At 46.2% G+C, this 24,249-nt stretch overlaps 1 protein-coding gene across 1 annotated transcript in view; it reads left to right on the top strand.

Annotated features, from left to right (window-relative positions):
• Positions 1 to 11,313, top strand: part of LOC103617005 (methyltransferase-like protein 2) — a gene marked incomplete at its 5' end in the record, with an annotated part of 13,825 nt that extends 2,512 nt beyond the window's left edge. The window contains 8 exons of the mRNA XM_017736294.1: positions 1,264 to 1,358; positions 5,029 to 5,390; positions 6,659 to 6,708; positions 7,336 to 7,396; positions 8,598 to 8,737; positions 9,502 to 9,608; positions 9,792 to 9,857; positions 11,129 to 11,313. Of these exons, the coding sequence (XP_017591783.1) occupies positions 1,264 to 1,358; positions 5,029 to 5,390; positions 6,659 to 6,708; positions 7,336 to 7,396; positions 8,598 to 8,737; positions 9,502 to 9,608; positions 9,792 to 9,857; positions 11,129 to 11,280 (1,033 nt within the window). The remainder of the gene's footprint in view (positions 1 to 1,263; positions 1,359 to 5,028; positions 5,391 to 6,658; positions 6,709 to 7,335; positions 7,397 to 8,597; positions 8,738 to 9,501; positions 9,609 to 9,791; positions 9,858 to 11,128) is intronic.
• Between the last annotated feature and the right edge of the window lie 12,936 nt (positions 11,314 to 24,249).

A 24,249-nucleotide genomic window follows, 5' to 3' on the forward strand; every position in this document is an offset into this window, starting at 1 on the left:
GGGGGGGCGGCGGGCGCAGGGCCGCCGGCCGGACAGCGGCGGGAGGCAGGGCGGGAACCGGCATCCCCGGGCAGGGCACTGCCCTGTGCGGCCGCGGCTCGGGAGTGCTGGTCCCGGGGGTCCTGAGCGCTCGGGACTGATCCGCGGGGGTCCTGAGCACTTGGGTCTGAACCCTGTAGGGTTCTGAGCCTTGGGGGCTGATCCCCACGGTGTCCTGAGCCTTCCGGACCGATCGACAGGGGATTCTGAGCCATTCTCATCCCCTCCCGAAGCAGTAGTATTCCTCAGGCTCCTCTGGTTGTAGCAATTGTTTTATTACTGTGGTTAATAAAGGTAAATTACCCGCTGTCAGAAATCCACAACCTATCATTCCTTCCATGAGGTTGTGCCAGGGTGTGTGCTTGGAACAGGAGCTCTTTATTTGGATACAGAAGTTGTTTTCAGTCAGTTAAACATCCAAATTCTCTAATTTGCTGGGAACTGAAGGTATTTTGCATTTTTGAGGTAAATAGATCCACTTTTGGTCTCTGGCTGCTATACCTTGTTAAGAATTGGGTGTGTTTAACTTGTAATTAAGGGATATTTATATGTGTCAGCCTGTCATTCCTTCTGGGACTATTCTATATTAAAGGTATGTAACAAAAGCATATCCCCAGTTTTCCTGTGGAAAGTCTTAGTAATCTGTTTCTTCACAGACTTAACATTTAAGCCTTTGTGAGTTGAAATCAAACCACTAATTCCTTCTGGGACAAGAACTGCTTCTTGGGCCTTGTATTCTGCTTTTCATTCACTTTTTTTAATGAAAAAAGGCCGAGTGAATCACTTTAATGACTGAATAGCTGTGTGTGTGCATTGAAGTTATTAATAATTCTTGTTGCTTTAAAGCTTCCTGCATATTTTTCTCATAATTTGATTTAATTTAACACTTACCTTCCAAATAACCCAACTGCCTTTTTTGTTTCAACTTGAGAAAGACAATGTAGTTTTGTCCTGAGTGCCCTCATGGTTTTAGCAAGGATCTATTCCCTCTAAATTTGACTGAGTATCCAAAATAGAACAGATTTAGGATCCTTTCTGTTTGCAATTCCATGAGCTCCTTCAGGACTAGGACCTGCATGTGCTGACTGTGGGCTGTTGTGGTGGTGCTGGGCTGGAATTGGGGATCACACCTGCACCCCTGTCCATTTGGAGGGCTCTCCAGACATTTTTCTTTCCCTCTCTCCTTGTACCATGCTTAGCTCCAGTTCATCTTATTTTTCACAACAGGGACAATGTGGAGTGGTCAGAAGAGCAGGAAGCCAGTGCCAGGAGTAAAGTTCAAGAGAACAGCTCACAACTATTGCCACAAGATAAACAAGGTACTTTTGGAGAGTGTCCTTATGCGAGTCTTGGCTTGTGCCAGGAGTGGAACAGTATGGCCAGAGCCACATCAGAACATCATTAATTCCTCCCCTCTCCCAGTCACTCAGAAGGCTTTAACACGTGTTTGATAATGGGAAATGGAGGAGGAGGAACTTTCTGTTCTTAATTTACCTCTCTGTGACTCTTCCGTCTTCTCCAGAGACGACTCCTGGCTGGGAGGAGTCAGATCAGGTTGAGCTTTGTCATGTTGTGTATGTTTAAGTACTTGTTAGTGTTCATTGTCAACAAACCTCTTTGAGTGTAGAGTTGTTGCCTCTGCTTATTTTTGCTCTTTAAAGCTTAACTGCTAGTAGCCAGTCTCTTTTTGCTGGCTTGCTGTGAAGTGAGCCGTGATCCAAGCTGATCTTCTCTTTGAAGAGTCTGATAAAGTGGTGTCCATATCTGTCTCTACAGAGTGAACAAATTTCATGAGAAGAATTTCATCAGAGAAAGAAAAATTATTTTATCTTGATTGTTTGTCCTCAGATAGACAGCAAAGGGATTCCAAAGCTTTTCTCTTATTTGGCTTAAAGGATATTTATCCATCCAAAATGCAGAGCTTAGCTGTCTCTGAATCAAGCTCAAGGTGCTCAGTTCTGTGGTTAAGTCATGGTTGAAGCCATTCTGAATGGTCAATAATGCATTTCCTCCGCACCTGGTAAAGATCATCCAGTCCCTCAAATGGTGGTGGAATGCTTCTTTGGTGTGATAAGAAACTTGTTTGATGATGATATCTTGATACCCTGCCGAGCTCAAGGGTGGATCTGCTTCTTTGGTTCAAATTAAATTGAGTGTGTCACCCGTAAGATGATGCTGAGTACTACTGGAACTATTGAGACACTTCCATATAGCTCCCAGTTGTGTTCACAATAGCAAATTAATTACACCAAAGAGTAACCCTCCTAATTTCTTGGAATCCTAGCAGTATCCAGCAGTTTTCCATTGTGATGCCCATTGTGTTGAGTTCATTTTAAAATCTGGTTAGCATTAAAGGGTGCTGTCTGTCATGCTTTGAGAACCTATATACAACTAGGAAATTGTGGAGCAATTTGCTGTTGGAGCAGTTTGTCAGGGCTCCATGATGTATTTCCCAGACTGAACAATGGAGGCCAGTCAAATGTTGATGGTTGCTATTCACTGGAAATCGTGTGGAGACAATGGGATGGCTGAAAAGTAGGGAAGGCAGCCCGGGCAAATGTGCCTGAAGGGTCTGGTAGTTTGAGAATCAGAATGTCCAAGGAGGAGAACAAAGGCAGAGTATTGGTCATTATAGCTGTATTATTTTGTGGACTTCTTGGGGATGTCAGGATTTGTTCTGGAGAAGGAGGGAAGCTCTCTGGGTATGTGGAAGATGTGTCTCATGGCTGGGAAAAGAAAGAGAAAGAAGTCCAAGTTTCTTTTTGAGGCTCCATAATTAGCCTCCTTGCAATTCGGGAGGTCTTCCCTGCTTCTCTTCCGGTCTTTGTGAACAGTTCCTTTTGTTTGCTCATCTTTTGCAGAGTGAAGGGGTGAGTATGGGCTTGGCTTTGGGGGTGTGCTTACAAAGGCGAGCAGAAAGTCCGGAGTCCTTATCAGGAAAGTCTCTGGAGGAATCTGGCTTGCCCACCGATGGCGCTGTGAGCTAATACCCCAAGAAGGGACTGGAACAAGTATGATGTGAACTTTTCTGGCTGGAAGTCTTACTGAAAAATCAACATGGTCATATTTTCACTTTAAATGTGTTTCTTGTATGATCTCTGTCAGCTAGTCCTTGATTTTTTGCATCTGTATTGTTACTGATCCTTTATTCAGGGCTTTGAAAACACCAGGCTCCGAGGTAAATTAGCTTTGAATAAAGCTTCCCTGCATGTGGTTTGGAGTATAACAGCTCTTCAATAGCATCCAACAGAATTTCACACTAATTTAACAAAGGAAGAGTACAATGTCTTGTTCACCAGTGTAATGTGGCAAAAATGTGGGTGATCTGAAATGGCTGGGCTGGAATTTTGTCCCAGCATCTCAGGTAAGCATTCCACTGCAGTCAGGCTGCCATGGGATTGTTGGAGATGAGAGGGAATCAGGATTTGGTATTTTTGTTGGATGAGAGCGTTTCAGCCCCAGAAGCCTTGCATATTCCTGCTAGTACATGGGAGAATGACAGTTCAGGACAGAGCATGCTAGGGTTTGGATCAATAGCACTTCTTCCAGCATCAGCAGTCATTGAATTCTTCCATGCAGACAGTGAGTTGACCTGGCCATGGTCACTGTGACCTACAGTGAGGTCATGGTACAAAGTTACTGCTCGTGTCTAATATCAGACATTAAAGTTTCCTTCAGCTTGGGGTTTAAGGACAAGGCTTCTTAAAAGGAGAAAATCCTTGTAGTTGAAGTAAAGAGATTATTTTTATATATAGCTCCTTGTGCTGCAGGTCCTACTAAAAATAGACATATGACTGATTAGTGGTTCTTTGTTAAAGCCATTTTTGTCTATATTTGGCTGAGGCTACATATTTTTCCAGGTGTTCTGGGTTCACTTTACTGTCTCACTTTGAAACAGTTTTATGTTCTTCAGGAAGACTAATAAATAAACAGTTAAAATAAACGGTTCAGCTAATAATGGCCTCCAATCATTTTTATTCAGTAATGCACTTGTTGCCGTGCAAAGATGGTTGAGGAATTACTTGTTATTGGAATGCAATTGGGATTTCTGGTCGTGGTTGTTAATGTCTCTAGGTGATTCCAAGCATAGGATGCTATAATTAGGTGTGAATTCCCAGGACAGAGAACTCATCACATTGATGAAGTGACAGAAAGTCGCTTGGATTTGTAGCTTCACATGGAAGAAATAGTTCCCCTAGACTGTACTTGATCTGAAATTTGTGAAAGTGTGTGGAAATAAGTTTGCAGATGACTCGAATTTCACTTGGTCATGGCTTTGTAAGAGCTATTCCAGCTCCCTGTAATACTCACCTTGCTCCTGGAATGAGCCGTTTGTGAAAGTGCTGCTGCTCATATTAATTCTGTTCATCTTTAGCCTCTCCACCGTAGCTCTCCGCTGGTACTTTAATGCAGTGGTCACTGTTGACTCCCCTCTTTTGTTTTAGTTCATAAATGCTCTGACACACATAGAACTACGGAAAGCAAAGTTGACTGGACTGCAGCAAAACGTGGAAAACATGCTGTCCTGTAATCTGGAGGATTGCATAAGTTCCAACTGAGCTTCCTGCCAGGCCTGGAGAGTTGACTAATTTTTCTGTTTCTCCACCTGAAAATAGGAGCAGTGTGTTGGACAGGAGCTTTCAGCTCCAGGCAGCTCTCACAAAATTCCTTTGGAGTTGTGCTTGACACTTATTGTCACCAGGCTCCAAATTAATTGTTCAGCGAACTGAACAAGTTAGAGATGGAAGTAAAACCTGGATTTCTTCATTCCAGTCTCCTTCAAAAAGACTTTTTCTGTTGCCAGCTTCCTTTAAATCCTACCAGGAGACAGAGTTTCCTCTTCTCTCTCTTTTCCCTTTTTAAGCTGTAACCTCTCTTAGTAAAGCAGGTTGGTGCATAGATATCTGGAGTGATCCCTCACTCTCTGAACTGATTAAACCCTGAGACCTTCTGGTTTGTGTCTGGTGATGTTTTTGCTTGTGTTCACAGAGGAATATGAGGTGAACGCTAAGAAATACTGGGATGACTTCTATAAAATCCACGAAAATGGCTTCTTCAAGGACAGGCACTGGCTGTTCACTGAATTTCCTGAGCTGGCACCTAACAGGAACTCAAGCCAAAATGGAGATTCTGTGCATGAATTTAGTAACACAGAAGAATCCAACAATGAAGGGCTGGGAAGCTGTGAAAATGGCCATTGCTCGTTGGAAACCAGGACAAAGAGTCAGTTAAACCTGATAAAAAGCCCAGCTGGGGGCTGCACAGAGGAGTTGGCTGCACAGAAGGACAGTGAGCTGAGTCAGAGTGATGGGGATTACCCTGGATCAGCTGCATCTTACCGTATACTAGAGGTAAGAGCTGTACATCAAAGTCACACATCAAAGCCTCCCTTGTGTCAATGTGACTGGGACATAAAAATATGTATCACTGCCAAACAGCAAGGGACCAGACGATTGCCTTCAGTCAGTAAAATGCAAAAATAAGAGGGCAGTTTAGAACTGAACTGAATCTGTTGGGATTCTTTTGGTTCAGACTCTGAATTGGCAGAGCACATGGACCATAAGAAGTTTACAAGTTTAAAAGCTAAACTATTGCTATCAGATGTTCAAACAAGCATTTAAACATCATCTTTTGAAGAAGCTGATTCTTCTATTCTGTATAAAGCTTTCCCTTGTCATTTATCTTTTGCATGTTTGTGCTGACTCCTGTTTGCCTTGAGAGGTGCGAAACAAAGTAATGAAGCCAAAAATGTAAAGATGCTCTTGGGTTTGTTCCTTAGAGCCCTTGTGATAACAGGGAATCCCAGACTGGTACAGGCTTTGTCTCAGAGAAGTCTGTGGCAATTATAAATATTGGACTCCTGACAGCTGGTTGTGACCTTTTGCTCTGCCACCTCTAGTTGTTCACTGTAGAATTACTGGATTTTTTAAATACTTAGTATTTTATGAAGGTCCTGCCCTTCCAGGGAGAGTTAGTATGAACTGTCCTGATTTTTTAATTTAATCTTTAATCCCTTTTAAGATTTCCTCAGACTTTGGTGTTCTCAATGTGCCTTTCCTGTCTCACCTGAGCACTTTCAGTAACATCTGTCACTGCAAACCCTCTGTGGTGTTTTCTGCTCAGTCTGTTCCAGTTTTACTGATTCCTTAAACATTCAGAGGCAAATTCCCCAAACCCAGTTGTGTGAGCCATGATCTCTTCAAATAGGAACAAGCAGAAGGGGCAATTAGAATAAAGCAAACTTAACTTCTCTGTTGCTCTGATTTTCTATGGAAGTGAACGTAACTCATCCATGGCCTTTACCAGTGCTTCAGTGACTCATACTGGTTGTTATGCTTGGGATTCCAGAAAAAACAGCTTTCAAAAGAGTAACAATATATAGCTCGTTATTAAGATTTCCATAAGAACTTGCTTGGTGGTTTCCCACACATGTAATCCTGTTCCTCAGACCTTAACACGCTCAGATCTCGCAGGGACACGTTAGAATGGTCACTGCCATGCTCAGCTTTACTCGTGAGTTGCTCTTTGTTCCATGGCTGTAGAGAAATGATTGGAAATTATCTGCATGGACGTGCTGAAGGAATTATTTTCACTGTGTACATCTACTCTGTTCATACAGGTTGGCTGTGGGGCTGGGAATACAGTTTTCCCAATTTTACAAACCAACAAGTAAGTAGTGACAAGACAAGAGGAAATGGCTTCCCACTGCCAGAGGGCAGGGATAAATGGGATATTGGGAAGGAATTGTTCCCTGGGAGGGTGGTGAGGCCCTGGCACAGGGTGCCCAGAGAAGCTGTGGCTGCCCCATCCCTGGAAGTGTCCAAGGCTGGGTTAGACAGGGCTTGGAGCAGCCTGGGACAGTGGACGGTGTCCGTGCCCATGGCAGGGGTGTGACTGGATGATCTTTAATGTTCCTCCCAACCCAAACCATCCTGGGGTTCTGTGAAGTAATTCTCAGTAGGTTTTTACCTGCGTGAGATACCAGCCTCTGAAAAACAATTGGAAGAATGTTCCATGTGTTCCTAGTTTAGACAATCTCAGAGAAAGACCAAATGCAGATGGTATCTTTGCCATCTGCAGCTTCAGGTTACTGTGTTTTGAGCTTGGAAGCCCTTGGTTTTAGATCCAGAAGCAAAAGGAAGCAGTCAGTTCCATATGAGAATAATGGGCATAAAGGAGCAATGGAATCCACCAGATTTTGCACAGAAACTAAAGCCCAGGATTTCTGGGCTTTGTGCACTTGAAACACTCCTTAATTCCTTGATATAAATGATGAGTTTCTTTGATTTATTGCAGTGACCCAGGCCTGTTTGTTTATTGCTGTGACTTTTCTACAGCAGCTGTGGATCTTGTCCAGGTAATCTCAATGGTGACTTATGAAAATGTGGGAAGTATCTGGGGCCAGTTGCCTATTAACACAAATCTATCCCAGCTGCCAGTGACTCTCTGGCTGTGCTGGCAGCTTTCTGGTTTTATCCAGCCCTGGTGCTGACCCTTACACTGGGAATTGTGGAAAATGAGCCATCAAAGATTGTAGAAATGAGAGAAGTAAAAGTTCTCAAAATGTCACATGGGCAGCAAACAAGTCAGCCAGGTTTTCTTCCCCTGTGGTTGTCAGTACTTTTCTCAATACAGTGTTCTTTTAGCTGAGTGACTTGAAAACAAACTTGAGCCTTGCAAACATTCAGGCTATTTTTTAACAGGAACTGAACCTGGCTTTGGCTTGTGTGTGTGTTGCTGTCACCACAGTTCTGGGAACATGGTCTGATTACTTCTGCACAGGCAGCTGAGGAGGGATCATGCTGTGGAGCAGGAGGCTGGGATTTAGTCAAAAGACAAATTCCACTAATAAATTTCAGGTCAAGGCAGAACTGAGAATATATGAAGTATCAAATGCAATCAGTCACTTCCTGGTATGAGAGGGGAGCACAGCACCGGAGTCAGCATCCATTTCCTCCTCTGGATATGACACAAGCACTGTTTGTAGAGGCTTCTGCAATCTGTAGCAGCAGCTTTAGAAAAATACACAACTTCTAAAAGAAGTCTAAATCTGATTTTTAAGAGTGTAGCTGTAGGCAACCAAGTTTGATTTTTGGGGTATAGGGAATATCTGCTTGTAGATGAAATGAATACTGATTTCAATGATGCAGAGAGGTGCCCTGACACTCTCATTTATGTAAAGGTTTCCAATTTATCAGTATAAATCTCTCACTTCTTACTGCTGTTAGTGGAAACTCTGACCTTAAAATTGGGATAAACCCTGAATCCAGTTTGAGGGTTTTTTTCAGTGCTGATTGTCTGATTGTAACAAGACCAAAGCGAGATGTGTACATCTCCTGTGTGTAAATCTTTTTTTCACATTTCACACCAGTTCCTTGCCTGACCAAGGAACATACCTGACACAGAAGTCCAATGAGGCTGAAACAGATCTCTGGACACACCACTTGATTATGTGGAAGTCAAAATACTCCATATAATACTAATAATCCATATAGTCCAGCTAATACTGAGATTAGGATCTGCTATTAATGTTCTTAATTTCTCTCCTTCAAACACAGAACAATGCAGAATATGATACTTCTCGCTGCTTTGCATTTGTCCATGACCTGTGCAATGACCAAAGTCCCTTCCCAATGCCAGAAGAGAGTCTTGACATTGTTATTCTTATCTTTGTCCTCTCAGCAATTCTCCCGGAGAAGTAAGTTTTAATAATTCCTTCTGATTGCAGAAGATAGTTCTTCTACAATCAGACTTCTTTAATGATCTCCTATCAAGGAAAATTAAAGTTTGTTTTGTTTGTGGTCCAGTTTTTCATGAAGGCTCCAAAAATGAAATTTGCAGGTTTTTGCTGTTGCAACCAATTCTTGCAGAGAACAGGGTGATTTTGGAGTGCTAAGTGGCTGCAGGAGATCATTGCTGGGGTCACTGTTCTGAGCCCCAGCCACAGTGAGCATTTGCTTTGGAAAGTATTCTGCTGGATTTTCAGGCTCAGAGGGTAGATGAATTTCTCACATAGGAGGTGGGAAGAAGGGAGGGTTCAGGTTCAGAAAACAGGTAAGGAAAGTGCTGTGGTCTTAGTGTGATAGTTGTTACAACCTACACTAGTCTCTTTTTTTTTTTTTTTGTATCCTTTAGTTTTACTTCACAACACTTCTCTTCAAGTTCACTTACTACTTTTTTACAGAAACCAGTGGAAATCCTTTTGTAATCAGTAAGAGAGAGCAGTTAATCCTTGCTGTGGCAGGATGTTATCCTCGTAGGAAAAAAAAGCAAAAGGGAATGTCAAAAAATAGAGGCCAAATAAAATCAACCCACCTGACTCTGGGAGAGCTCAGAATGCTGCTGACTTTGGGTAGCTCTTTATATGAAGTTGAAACATGTAGAACTTTATTCCATCTTTTTGGAAGGAAACAAGCATGATTTTGCAGCATGTTGAGCACTCCTGGTTTGTTCTCCTCTCAGGATGCAGTGCATCGTGACCAGACTGAGTCGCCTTCTGAAACCGGGCGGAATGATCTTGTTACGAGATTACGGCCGCTATGATCTTGCCCAGCTTCGGTTTAAGAAAGGTATTTCCTTTCCCCTGGGAGCTTTTGCCCCATCACTAGTAGATTCTGCTTCTCTGGAGCTGTGTCTGCCCTGTTTAGAGGCAGCTCATTAATTCCCCAAAGCACAGTGTGTGCTGGAGAAGGGTCTGTTGTTGATTTTTTTAAATGATCAGTGGTAACTGTTTATATCTGTCTTGCCTTTAGGTCAATGTCTGTCTGATAACTTCTATGTGAGAGGTGATGGCACCAGAGTCTACTTCTTCACACAAGGTAGGAGGCCAGAAACATGTCTCTGACCATCCAAAAACATGCCTCTGACTCTCCTCACCGCTTCTTGTCCCTGTGCCCTCCAGTTTGGCCGCTAGATCTTTCCAGCCTCTTTCTTGGAGCACTGCGAAATGTTAAGTGGCTCCTGATTAAACAGTGACCCAGGCTTGTCAGCCTCTTGTGCAAGCATGGCATGGTGAATTCCTTAGTGGAAAATCCTTTAAGAGGAAGACTGGTGTGTTTGCTACCCTGGGAGGAGTGGGATTGGAGGAGCTCTCCTTGTATCTTGCCTGCAGATGATGGAGGGAGATGGACACCACTCAGCAGAAGGGTGTGGTTCTTCGTGGAGCTTAGGCAGCCCCCCCCCCCAGTTCTGCTGCTGCTTGGTGTTAGCAGCAATTGTTATTCTCTGTTTATCACCAGTTGCGCCTCCAGTCCCTCCACTGCAGGCCCCTGTGCACAGCCAGTTGTAGAGCAGTGGCACAACTGAACTGTTCCCCACTGCACAAGTCTTGTTTGGCACAGCAAAACTAATGTTTAATGCATGTTTGGAAACACCTCACAATGGAAAGCATCTGATAAAGGAGCACAAGCTGGGACCTGTCAGGCTTTTCCTACAGAAACTCCAGACAAACCACGTGCTCTGGGAGTAAGCTCTGCTGCTCAGCAGGACTGGGGCACTGTGAGATTTATTTGCTTGGTCAGGAATACCTGCGAATGGAAGTGTTGAAGCCTTGAGGGCTCTTAGTGCATTAATTGGGCCTCAACAGGGTGTTGGTTTTAAGGATTTTTTTTTTTTTTTTTACCAAATTTAACCTTAATGAATCCCATTCCCCCTCCAGCCTAGGCAGCACAGATCTTACTGCCCCCATTTCAAAGCGTAGGTTTAATCCTGTTCTTTGCTCTTGTGGACTCTGAAATTCCTCTGGGCAGGGGGGAAGGAATGGCTGTCCCAACTCGCCAGAAGATGCTCCTTAATTGGTTACTAGAGGTAGTACCCATATCTGAAACTGCTGCTGTTTTCTTTGTCAAGTCTCTGTAGTTCTAGATGTACTCCAAATAATTCTTTCCTTCTTTGCTAGAAGGGAAACTTGAGAAACTGTGATATTAAACTCCCCTAGTAAAGTAATTAAGTCGTGTTTGATTATTTCCCTGCCAGGGTGAGGCCATGGGTTTCCTCTGGCCCACCTTTCAGCTTAGCTTAGCCTCAGTGTGAGAGGGTATCAGTTAAAGAAGAGCTATGGCCTCCTCAGTCTCCTTCTCTTTGCTTCCAGATGAATTAGATCATCTCTTCACCACAGCTGGGCTGAAGAAAATCCAGAATCTGGTTGATCGGCGATTGCAAGTGAACCGTGGGAAGCAGATGACGATGTATCGGGTGTGGATCCAGTGCAAGTACTGCAAACCCACCGTCCTTCAGCCATGAGGCGTGTGGGCTTTGGGCTGGAGCCTCTTCATCTCCTCCTGGTGACATGTGTGTGGTGGAGTTCTGCACAGCCAGGACCTCAGTGCCTTGTACCATGCCTGGCATCACTTCAAGTGAGTTTTGCTAGGGACAAATGCCCTGAGAGTAGAGCAAGCAGTATTTCAGATATCATAAAATCACAGAATATACCGAGTTGGGAAGGACCCATCAGGATCATCAAGTCCAACTCCTGGCCCTGCACAGGACACCCCAACAATCCCACCCCGTGCCTGAGAGCATTGTCTAAACACTCCTTGAGTTCTGGAAGCCTCGGGGCCGTGACCATTCCCTGAGGAACCTGTTCAGTGCCCAGCCATCCTTTGTGGGAAGAACCTTTTCCTGATATCCAGCCTAACCCTCCCCAGACACAGCTCCAGCCATTTCCTCTCCCTTCAGGAGAGTGAAGAGATTGGTTCCTGCCCCTCTGATGTCCCTCAGGAGGATGTTGAAGATCCCAGTGAGGTCTGACCTCAGTCTCCTCCAGCTGAACAGACCATTTGCCCTCAGCCACTCCTCATACAGCTTCCCCTCAAGGCCCTTCACCATTCTCATGGCCCTTCTCTGGATGGTCTCTAGTGGCTTAATGTCTTTTTTATATTGTGGTATCACAGAGTCCCGCTGTGGTAGAGAGGAGAAGAGAGATCCAGCAGGCAGGAATTGTGCAGCAAGATTGATTTATTTAATTATTTTACTACTCTTTTATAGACTTTTTTCTTCATAGTCTAGTTGGACAAAGGATCAGCCCCCTTTGGGGTGATTGGCTAAAATCCTGAAGCATCCATTGTCAAAATATTTTCCTACTGTGCCATAAACAAAGCTCAGCAAGGTCGCAGGTGTTCATGGTTTATAGAACTCTGCTGATATCTTCCATGAGAGAAAAAAGCATCCCACGGGACTGGAAAGAGCAAGAGAAATTCTTGCTAGCAGCAATATTTGTATCCACATTGTGGTGCCCAAAACTGCTCCCAGCACTTGAGGTGAGGCTGCCCCAGAGCAGAGCAGGACAATCCCCTCCCTGACCAGGGATGCTTTACCTAATGCTCCCAGAGCACAGATGTCCCTCCTGGCTGCCAGGGCACTGCTGACTCATGTTCAACTTGCAATGGACCACCCAGTCCATCCACACATGCAGGGTTGCCCCGTCCCAAGTGCAGAATCCGGCACTTTCCGTTGTTGAACTTCACACGATTGGTGATTGCCCATTTCTCTGATTTGTCAAGGTCTCTCTGCAGGCCCTCTCTGCCCCTGAGAGACTCGACAATTCCTCCCAATTTAGTGCAGACAGCAAACTTACTTAGTATTCCTTCAAGTCCTATATCCAGGTCATTAATGTGGATGTTGAAGAGCACAGGTTTGAGAAGGGAGCCCTGTAAATGTCATGCTACTGGTCTGAGTTTTAAAAATTATTTATGGTTTTAACTTAAGAAATGGTCATGGTGTCTAACAGCAGCTGAGCAAGTTGAGTAGCGACTTGCTCATACTCAGAATTTCCACATGAAACAGGAGAGATCTGACCGTATCTCTGTCTTGTGTATTCTTGTCTTGGGGACAAACATACAAAGGATGAATCCGCTCTTCTCAGCGACTGCTCACTGATATGAATCTCCTGGCCAGCTTCTCTCGTGCAGCTATTTCCTAGTCATTCAGTCACTCAATCCATGAGTTAAAATACGTTGATCTGAGGGCAGGAGCTGAGACCGTGTGAGTCTCTCTGTACCAGCGTTCCCTGGATGCCTCAAGGTGTGGAAATAACCTGTGGAGAAAGCAAATGATGCTGCTCTGCCCTCACTGTCCACAGGGATATCTGCCCAGGGAACCAGCACGCAATAGCTCAGGTGCTATAAATTCCTCACAGGCAGGGTTCAGGTTTCAAAAGTTTGGTGCTGATGTTTGGTGCCAGTTTTGCAGCACCTCCAGAGTGCAGCAGATGAGAAGCAGCTAACAGGACCAGGGTTTATAAATAATTACCGGCTTTTTCTACTGGCTGCAGCTCCCAGGTCACAATCTGCCCTGTCATGGTGATGTGCTAAACCCAAGCAGATGAGACACTTTCTTTGATCTGAAATCTGCAGGATGTCTAATTTTTGCATTCTTGTTTAATTTCTTAGAGGAAGCCAACACTGTGGCTTTCAGAAGGTATTTCCCCACCTTTGACACCTTTTATCTCAGCTTGTTTTCTTCTGTTATTTTTAGGGCATGGTACAACAGGTATTAGAATAAGTCTCGTGCTTTTCAATGGTGGTTTGATTCATATAAATTAGGCTTGCAAGAACCTCATGTGCTTGTGTGAGCCTGGGCCACCATTAGGGAACTACAGTTTTCTTCTGTTACAAGTTGCGCTGGTGTCTGCCCTTTAGTTGAAGAAGAGAAAGCTTTGGCTGGTATCTCTTGCCTTGTTTTAGTTCATGAAGCATCAAGATGTGTTGTGTGTGTCCTGCTGGCTGAAGAGCAGTTCCCCTGTATTTTGTTAGCCAGACACTCATGTTTGGAGCTTGACATTGCCCAAGAGTGTCACCTCTAGAGCCACATAGGTTATGAAATAACTGCCATCTTGAACCAGAGGAGAGGGGGTGTGCTAGTTTGAAAACAAACCAATGGGAGGTCGCAAGTCAGAACTACAATTTGATAGGAAAATTAAAATAAAGGCAGGAAACACTGTCTTAACCTGACAGAGTAAGAATACAACCTGACACCCTGTTGGTCAGGGTGGTGGTAGCAGACTGATTAAGTGGTGGCTGCAGTCCTCTTTGAAGTGATAGATACAGTTCTATTGAAGCGGTGATCCTGTAGAAGGGTCTGCTCTTCCTCTGAATGTCCAGTGATAGTTATGTAGCTCTTGTCCTCTGGAAATCCAGTAGGTAAGGGCTGACTGTGGTGTTCCAAACCTCAGATTATATCCAGGTAGGAATGCTTGGTTCCTGCCCCTGGGCGGAGCATCTCACAATGCGCTGATGTAATTTTATGAGTCATGCAGTGAGGCCTAGATGGCCCATTAACAGAAAGATATTTCTCCAGAGGGAGTTATCAGGGACGTGTCATGGAAGAGACAAAGAACACTGCCCCACCTGGTTTTAACAGCTTATGAAGATGGTGATAGAGTACATAACCCCCGGTTACATGCTGCACTGTAACCCAAGACAGGGGGTAAAAAGCTGAGGAAATGCCATCGCTGTTTTTGGAGAGCCTGCAGGACCCCTGGAGAGATGGACCAGGAGCACCCTGATTTGGGAAGTGTGGGAAGGGACTGGGCAGTACTTCCTGCTGGGCATGTGTCAGCATGATGAGTTCCTAACTTCCATGTCACTGTGTCATCCTGCAGGTATTGCTTTGTCTGCTACCTGAAGGCTTCTGGGTCAGGACATTTCAGCCCTCCCTGGGAAAGGTTACCCAGGGAATCCATTCACAGCACACAGGCTGCGGTGCTGGGACAATGGAAATGCACCATTGCTTTTTTGTATATCTGTCTCTTTTAAATAATGTTGAATGAAATCAAATTATTTTTTTGGAGGGGAATGGGAGTCAAATATCTGGGAAGAGAATTCTTGTTCAGTTTGTTGTAGTGTATTTTCTAAAGGGCCAAGAACCTTTCCATCATCTGCAAATGAAACAGGAGGAGGTAAAGCTTCTGTCTTCTGGAGCGCATTTGGCTTCTGCTGAGCACAAGCCTGACGCACCCCAGAAGCTCTGCAGTCGCTGCTGTGTTTTCATGCTAAACCTACAACGTCTGGTTCCCTGGCAAGGCTGAGGCCTCAGGCAAGGTCTAGGCAAAACACAGCTCAAGGCCTCTGGCAGCAGGTGAGCAAGCTGAAGTCTCCTCAGCTTAGCAAGAGCCCTGTGAGCGTTGGACCTGACGTGACTCGTGTAACCGCCTCAGTGACAGACCTCCTGTGTGTTACTGGGGCCTCAGGCAGTTCCTTGGGGTCCTTTCCCTCTTGGGCCCTGGAGGAAGACCTCTTCCCAGGATAGCTTTATCTCCCTGCAAGAAAAATTCTTGACTGGGGTAAACAATCAGCATAATTAGTGTGAATTAAAGTAATTTGAAAAATGCCTTCTTAATCATCCAAAGGCTTGAAAGCAGTGCAGGAAAATATGTTTTTAATTATAAACATGATTTATGTAAAGTTGATGGACTCCCCTTTAAATTCAAACTCCTGAACGGGAGAAAATGAAGGCTATTTATTTGTTTGTTTGTGCTTTCAAGGTTGTATGCCAGTTGCCTGGTTTTAACTTGGGCTTCATGCAAAAACTTGCAGCCCTGTGAGACTGGAGCCAGTGAAGTAGCTCTTTGCCTTTCTTAATGCTCTTAGTTCTGCTGCAGTATTTAAGCAGTCACTCAGCAGGGCCCATGCTGGGCAGACGTGCTTTTGTTTCCAGTTCTCTTGGTGGTGTTCAGAAAGCAACAAGTTAATGGCCTTGAATTGAGCCAGGCCTCCTACAGACAGATACTGTTTGAGCTTCCTTCACTAATCTCTGCCAGCTCCTGTTCTCTCAGAAGCTGCTCCGCTCCTGCCACTCCAGGCCTTGCCTCCCACACAGCTCTGCTCAGGTACCTCGGTCCTGACTTGCAGCAGCTCCTGCCATTCCCACCTTGGGCCTGCTGGGCAGGCTGGGTTGCTCAAGCTTTCCAGCATGTTCAAAGGAAATCTCCAAATTGACTTTTACCGTGCTGAAAATCCAGGTTAAGTGCCATTAGTGTTTTGGGGGGTTTTTTTCCCCTCTTCCTTCTTAGCAGAGTAATGTTACCTTTAAAGCCTTTCTGAGAGTTTCTGCTCTGATTTTGTTCCCAGCATTCCAAGTCTTGTGGTCTGTGGCTTACAGGCAATGCCAGCGTGGCCTGATGAACCTCCCAAGCAGAAGAGATGATTTCATAGCCCTTCACATGCATTGCCCCAGCGATCTTGGAGCCAGGCATTGTTACACTTCGAAAAATCTGGTCCTGGCTCTTGCCAGAAGGTGGTGGATTTCCTTGGAGATTCATAGATTGTTTTGGCTGGAAGGGAACTTTATCATCACCTATTGTGACCCCTCACATAATCCTTTCATGTAGGGATAATGCCAGCAAGCCTGTGACTTGGATTTGGACTTGGAACTAGCCCTTCAGAAAGGGTTTTGATCCAGCCATGGTGCTGAGGGCTCCAGTGAAGGACAAAGAAGCTTTTGCCTCCCCAGGTACATCATTCTTCTCGGAGCATCGTGGTTTCACAGACAAGCTGTGAATTGGGAGGCAGGAGGGAACAGGGGAGGTGATGTGAACAAGAGGCTGGGGGGATATTTCTGATGCTGCCGCTTCAAAAATAAGTAAATTTTCACAGCATCTTCCTGACAGCACAGCAAAGTGAGGACAGCAGTCATCCATAGTGATTTGGATAGTTACAACACTGGTCATCAAATTCTTCTGACCAGGGGCGTGTGAGATCAGACACAATTGTCTTCTCTCCCAAATAATTCAGCTCTGTCTTCTCTGGGTATGCCACCACCATTTCTAATCTGCAGTGAGTTCTCAAGCTCTAGGATAAATGAGACCTGATTATTTTCAATAGAAGAGAGATGTGAGCAGAGGGAACCTCCTTGTGCACACACCAGCAGCTTTTGGCACTGCATTATAACAAAAGCTGGAAGAGCTGCTGTCATTGGCATTGGGATGAGCCCTGGCTTGTCCCCACTGGATTCTTTACAGGAATTGCAGACCCAAACTGAACTGAACTGTTTTTTCCTGAGCACTACTGAAAGATGCACAGGTTTTACTGCCTAGAAGTGAGGATGGGGCTGCAGGGATCATGTTATTATGGGATTTGGGGACCATCCTTCCATTCTGTAAACACAGATGGAGTGAAACTGAGTCATGCAGTCTGTGTTCTGATCAGTCAGCAGGATCTGATTTGTCAGTCAGAGAAGTGCCGCCATTTTTGGTTTGGTGCCATATTGGGGAAAATAAATCCATGAGGGAGAATGCCACAATCAGGACAATTTTTGCTATTGTAACTATTCCTCTTCCTTGACGGGGGTGCCTGGCACACATCCTCGTGTACAGTGTCCCTAGACACTGACTTCAACAGAAACTCTGATTTTAACTTGTGTTTCAGGGCAAGACAGAAATTACCAGAAAAACAAGTATCAGGAGGAATTTTTTGGAGGACCTTCCTGCAAAGTGAGGTGCTCTGGAGGAAAAGGAGTTGTCAGTTCTGTGCTTAATCAGCAGAGCTCTGGAGTTTGTGCTTTTAGGTCTCGCTGAAGGCAGTAAGTTCCTGTGTGTAACTGCCCAGCTGAATGGGAGCTTGTGTTGATTGAAAAGTGGGACATTGCAGGAAATTACCTTTGTAGGCAGCCCTGAGTGCTAATCTGAACTAAATAGGATACAGCATGAGCCAGAAGAGCACAAGCCAGGCCTGGACACAGGCAGGGAAAGGCAAGGCAACCTGAGCCATGTGTGCCTCTGCTTTTCCCTCCTGCCCGGGGGTTGTATGGCATGGCAGTTGTCATGCCAGTGAAGGTTTTTATTCTTGGTTTTTGACCCACAGTGGGATGAGCAGGAAATGGCAGCAGTTGGAAAGCAGTGATGGCAGAGCTCACTGGCAAGTCTTACATGTCAGCACCTGCCAGCAGCTCCCAGCCTGTTGGTCCATGGCTTGGTTTCCAGGAAAGAAGAAAATCCTGGTGAGGTTTGGACACTGCTGTTCTAAATTCTGCTCTCTGGTGTTAACCCCAGAGCCCTCACTGCAAGCACCAGCATAGCATGGGAACAGCAGCTTGATTTTGGGGTGGAGTGTGACTGCTGTATTGAGGTTGTCTTTGCTGTCCAAAGGACCCTTGTAGCTCTTGCAATTTCATGTTATGTGGAAGTTAGGGAGTTCCGGGAGATTGCCAAATCTTTGGAATATGAAACTTACTTTCAGCTCCTGTGAAGTGGGAAGCTACTGTTGGCAGTCCCTGGTCGCAGGGGCCAGGTCACACCTCTGTGCTGTGTGTGGAACATGAGGGGATCTGCTCAGGTGTAAGGAGAGAGGTACCACACTTCCCCAAGGTCACTGGATGTGGCTCCAAATTCCTCATTTGGAGATTAAATTGCCTGAACTCCCCTCAGACTCTTTCTTCATCCCTGGGACCAGGCTCAAGGCATGCTGCATATCCCCCTCACCTGGGGAGCAGTACCTGGGCAGGGCCACCTCACTGCAGTCTGTAATTACGCAGCCACATGGCTTTTTCCACATTCAGTGTCATTGGTGGATGTGAAGAGATTGCACAGAAAACTGACTCTGGCTTTTCCACAGCTTCAAGTGACTTCTTCCCTACTGAGATGAGCCTCGTTAGGAAGGTTGAAATGTATTTACAGACATTCACAAAGAGGCTGAATATACTTAGAGAAATGTGTGTGCAGTAACTCCGGCTTTACAATAGGAGGTTGATTTAATTTTCCTCTTACACAAATCTCAGAGCAGTTTGTCTAATTAAGGCTTTCCAAAGCTGTGTAAAGTAGGGTGTTATTATGCCCATTTTATGCAGGAGAAAGAGAAGCAGGGGGCAAACCCTGTTGAGAATAAAGTCCTCTTGTATTCTGGGAAGCCGAGAGTGAGTGAGGACAGGGAAGGACTTGCTGGTATTCAGGAGAATCCCATTGTTTCAGGTGTGCTTTGGGATTGCAGAGTGTTCCTTTCCTACCTGCGAGGTCTGGCTCCCCTCGGCTGGGCCATGGCGGCTGCGCAGTTCCAGGTGCCTGCACACAGCTGCCTTCCTCCTCCAGCAGTAGGACACGCATTGCCTTGGATCAGGGCTCTGAGGCTGCACATGGCTGGCTGCTTGTGTGGAGGCTGCTTGTGTGGAGGCTGAGTGGTGTGGATGCTTTCCTACTGAGTTTGGGATCAAAGCCTCCCTAATGGGATACCTGAAGGTGTAGACAGAGGGAGGGGCAGGAACAACTTCAGAGATAAACTTCATCGTGTGGGAGGGTGGAGGCTCTCGGAATGGCCTCAGGAAGGAGTCAGGCAATGGCATGTTATCTTTGAGGAGCTCAAATACTGGTTTTCTCCCTAAGGAAGATGAGGAAAGACACTTTTTTAATGTTCCTAGTGTGGCAGAAGCCCTACCCTTAATAGACAAGAATCCACACAAGGGTGACATGGTTTGAATGCCCCAAGCCTAGAAAAATCTTCACTGGCAGCTCATGCCTCATTAGGTCTAACAGAATCTGCTGTGCAGACAAGGGTTGGCCTCTTCAGGATGTGATGCCTGGAGGTGACATCATCCCCTGGTGCTAAAATCTTTAAAAGCCTGTTGAGTGTTGTACTCTCGTGGGTTTTGGTTGGGTTTTTTTTTTCCCCAGTACTATAAAATGTTTGGATTTGAGATCACTGATGCCAGCTTTTACATTTTAAAGGTTCAGGCTGTTTGTTGTTTTTTTTTTCTAGTCCTCAGCTGCCCATGTCCTGGTATCACTGAGGAATCTCAGCTCTTCTTTTGTGTGTCTTATATCAGTAGATTTCCAGACCTTGTGGCAGTACAGAAATGCTTAGGAAAATGCATTTAGAATATTCCACAAGCCTGGAAAGCCGAGGCAAGGAGAAGTCACCAAAAACATGATTAAAAAGATGAGAATCTTGACTTCTGTCATTTTATCTTTTCAAAATTCAAGGCAGAAGGAACTTGTTATGTACTCTGTTAAAATTTCTATAAAATCTTACCCAATTTTGGTCTAATCTAACCTGGGTTAGCAGAGAGGCTGTGGTGGGAAGGCAGGGCTTGCTGCTGTTTTGCTGAGCGTGCTGTGCCTGTGGAGGGGAGCTCCAAGCTCCGGTCGAATCCAGTGACAAAGAAAATGGCTGCAGCAGCTGAGTCGTTCTTCAAAACATGATACAAGTGCTGTGTATTAGGAATATCACTGACATCCAAGGAGGCTGAGACAAGAAGAGGAGAGCTACCACAGGAATGTAATCAGAGGCATTAACACTGGTTGATGGCAAGATCTGGAGAGCGGGATGTGCACAGGAATGATCTGGCAGAGCTGATGGTGGAGGAGGGCTGGCTTGTCCCTATGGATGAGATAATATTTAGTCAGCCATGTACATACTGTGTTGCTCATAACCAGCTCCTCTGAAAGGACCAGAGCTCAGGGGCTCTTAAAAAGTTAATGAAAAAAAGGGAAAACAGAAGAGTTTCATGTGTCGCTCAGGTGTGAGTTTTCCTGCGTGAGACTTCTTGGAGGTCCAAATAGTCTCTTCTCATAGTGTCTTGTCTTGCTGGGCCAGAACGTGAAACACACAGAAACTGCTCCCAAACTGTAATACAATGGGGAAAATCAAGTTGAGGTCAACAGAATCTTGGTTTCTAACCTTACATTGGTTTAGTTTTGAGGCTTTATAAGATTTTAGAAGTAGTATCTTAAATTAGAATTTCTAATTGAATCAAAAAATTTCCTGTACAAAATGATGAACTATTTACGTATTCCAGCCACTTTGAAGCAGCAAACCTTTCCCTGTAAGAACAGGAACAAACTGACCTTTTCTGACGAGAAGCACATTCCAATAAGTTGCCTTTTCTTATTAAAAAAAAAAAACAAACCCAAACAACTAAAAAGAAAACAGTCCACCAATTCTCTGCTGAGTCCAAACCTGGGGGATCAGCTCCCAGGAGAGAAGACATCATACAAAGTAGTCCAAGTGTGATGTGTCAACACTGATAATGGTATTTTTACCTGAGAGACCTTTGCTGTTCCAGAGAGCCAAATATCAAATGTGCTGGCGCAGCACAGTTGGAAGCGTTGCACCAGGCTGGGCTGTGCGGTGCATCCCTGTTCAGGGCTGTGTCCTGATGGAGTGTAGGAGGAAAAAGTTCTGAGATCACTGATCACTGGGAAATTTATCCAGTAACTTCCTTCCTACTGTTACCTGACAAACTTGTCTAAAATCCCTTGTACCTACCTGTACCCTCCTGACAGCAAGCGGAATCCTTAAAGGCTGCTCTGAAATTGTTGCTTACAGCCAGAAATACAGTTACAATTTGTTGATTCCTTCCCTCTTTGTGCCACAAAGGGACCAGCTGCCATGTCTGGTGTGAGGTGCAATTTTGGCATCTTGGAAAGGAAATTGCAGCTGGAAGTGTTGCTCTGAGCTGCTCTTTGGAGGATGAAGGTGGAGAGGACCATAGTTGACTGTGTAGCAGAGAAGAGTAGGGAAGGATGTGACTACAGCCAAGGATGAGCTGCTGGACATCCAGGAGCAGAGCTGAGCTAGCAGAGCCCTTGGACTACAAAGCACAAGGGCTGCCTTTCCAGAATGTACTGAAGGGCATGTGCCCCAGTCCTGAATTTGAAAGTGAGAAGAGAAACCCCAATCATTTCAGAGGAGTGCAGGGCAGGAGAGGGGGAGTCACAGGAGGAGGATGGTGCAACCTCAGTTTATCTGTTCCTTATCAAACATCACCACATCCTGTTCCAGCCTGACCCGGCAGAGCCCATGGCTGTGGCCTTGGGTCCTCTGTCAGGCCTGGAACTCAGCAGCGCATCAAGGGATGTCTTGGAAAATACTCCTGGCTGCAGTGGATTCTTCAGGAGGCTCTCCCTGGGAATTTGCTCCTGCTAGAGGACGGGAGAAGAGGGGCATTGGTCGGTCTGTGATTTCAGTGAAAATGACAGTGAGCAAACAGCTCTCGGGAAATGACAGAGGTTGTGGCTGCCCCATCACTGGAAGTGTCCAAGGCTGGGTTGGATGGGGCTTAGAGCAACCTGGTCTAGTGGAAGATGTCCCTGCCCATGGCAGAGGGTGGGACAGGATGTGCTTTGGGGTCCCTTCCAACACAAACCATTCTGTGATTCTGTGACAGTGAAAGGTTCTTCTGGTGGCCTACATGGAAATACTGATGGCATTGTGATCCCTGGCAATGCAGTCCCTGGCAATGCATGGAGAAGGAGGAAGAAGTGCCCCATCAAGTGCTGTCCAAAAAGCACAGGAAAAATTAGACCAAAGTGACCCCCATCACCCCTAAAACACAAAGGTGGGGGACAGTGCCATAGACTGGGTGTTACTGGTGTCCAGTTCCTGCCTGGCACTCTGAGGAGGTGAACTGCTCCCTTTGGAGTTGGAGGGTTTTCTAAGGGCAGTGAAGGGGAAGCCAGAAGAGCTGGGGGGTTCAGTAAGTCAGTCCCTGTATTGGGTGTAACAGCTCCCACAACTTCTCCTCTCTCCACCCAAAATCAAACTGAAATGCACAAATGAAATTTATACCTCCTTGAACAATGTTCACTGCAAGTGGTCCTGTTAACATTCCCTAAGTGGCTGTGATTAGCTACCAACTGATGGAATATTTACTCCAGGATTTTTTCTTTAAAAAAAAAAAAACACACAACCACAACACAACGCAGACACAAAACACTATTTATTTAATTATTTATTTTACAAATTCCTGCCACCGGTCGTGCTGAAAATGTGACTTACGGAGCAGGAGCTGAAACTGGAGTGGCTCTCATACTGAAAAAAAAAAAAACATATTAAAGCGCAGGAAAAGCAGCTTGTACAAGCAGGCAGCGCTCCCAGAGCCATTTGCTGCGCCGAGTTAACAAAGTACGATAAATTAGCAATTTTAAAATAACACAACTTCCCCCGTCGCCTTGCAGGAGCAGTTTTTCCACGATGCGCTGCCGGCTCCTCTCCACATCCCTTTTGCCAAACTAGTCAGTTCCAGTTCGGTCATAAATCGATCGATGTCACGCAGTGAAGCGGAGGTGACGGGCGTCCCTCGGCGTTCCCAGCCCTGGCGAATCCTTTATCGAGCTCCAGGAACCTCCGCTCCCATTGCTAATCCGCGCCTGCCTCCCCTTGGACAGGCCTGGCCACTTCCTTTCCCAACAATCCTCTCCTGCTTGTTTGCTTTTCGGAAAGCTGATTCAGCCTTGGAGCGAGCGGGTGCAACACCCGCAGCGCTCTGGGTCCTGCCCCGCCGCCTGCAGTGAGCCAAATGAACTGCGATGGAATCGCTCCATTCCAGCCAGGACAAGCCCTATCTTTATTATTTTGAATTTTGGGACTGTTTTCCTGAGTGTGGCAGCAGCTTGGCGTCGGAAAGGCGAGAGCAGACTGTGTGTCGTGGGGGCTGCTGGGGCACCTGGGTTGTGTCTCACACACAATAATATCCCTGTTGGATCAGCCCCGAACCAGGGGCCCGGCCCGCTCCGGGTGGTGTTCCCAGGGGGCAGGCATGGAGTGGGGATTAGCGGGGGGTGCTGTGATGCCCTTGCACCCTCTCTCGGGGGAATGGGGGTGGTTTGGGGAGTGAGATTGCTCATGGGTGTGCAAGATGGAGACTGGAGGGGAAGGGAAGAACTGGGGGGTGCATGGATGTCATAGCTGCACCCCCTCTCTAGGGCATCCTGGGGCAGGGGGTAGGTCAACCTCTGCTCCCCTGGGGGTGACATGTCCCTAGGCCTGCCCTGCCCCCCCAGCCCTGGCTGGATCTGACCCCTTCCTTGTGCCTGTCACTCCCCAGCACCCTCTGGCCCCCTTAGGACCCTGACCCTTGCTGCCCTTCCACCTGTGTCCTTGCCCCCTGCCCCCCCCTATGCTGAACTTCAGCCCTGACCTCACCCCAAGGCTGGATCTGACCCCCCCTCGTGCTTGCCCCCTCATTCCCTCCATGACCCCATAGTCCACTTTGACATTCTGTTGCCACCCAGCCCTGTGTGACCACTGACCCTGCCTTGTGCCTACCACCCCCAGCCCCCCTGACCCCAGAGGACCCTGCCCCTCTGCTGCTTCCCCACACGTGTGTGACCTTGCAATGCCCCCAGACCTGTCCCCATCCCAGAGCCGGATCTGACCTGCCCTTAAGCCTGCTGCCCCCTCAGCCCCCCCGACTGCCATGACCCCATGGTCCATCCTGAGCCTTTGCTGCTCCCCCATACCTGTGTGACATCTGCCATGCCCCCTGCCCTTCAGTCTTGCCCTG

The sequence above is a fragment of the Corvus brachyrhynchos genome, unplaced genomic scaffold (assembly GCF_000691975.1).
Source record: "Corvus brachyrhynchos isolate BGI_N302 unplaced genomic scaffold, ASM69197v1 scaffold96, whole genome shotgun sequence".
Lineage (NCBI taxonomy): Eukaryota > Metazoa > Chordata > Aves > Passeriformes > Corvidae > Corvus > Corvus brachyrhynchos.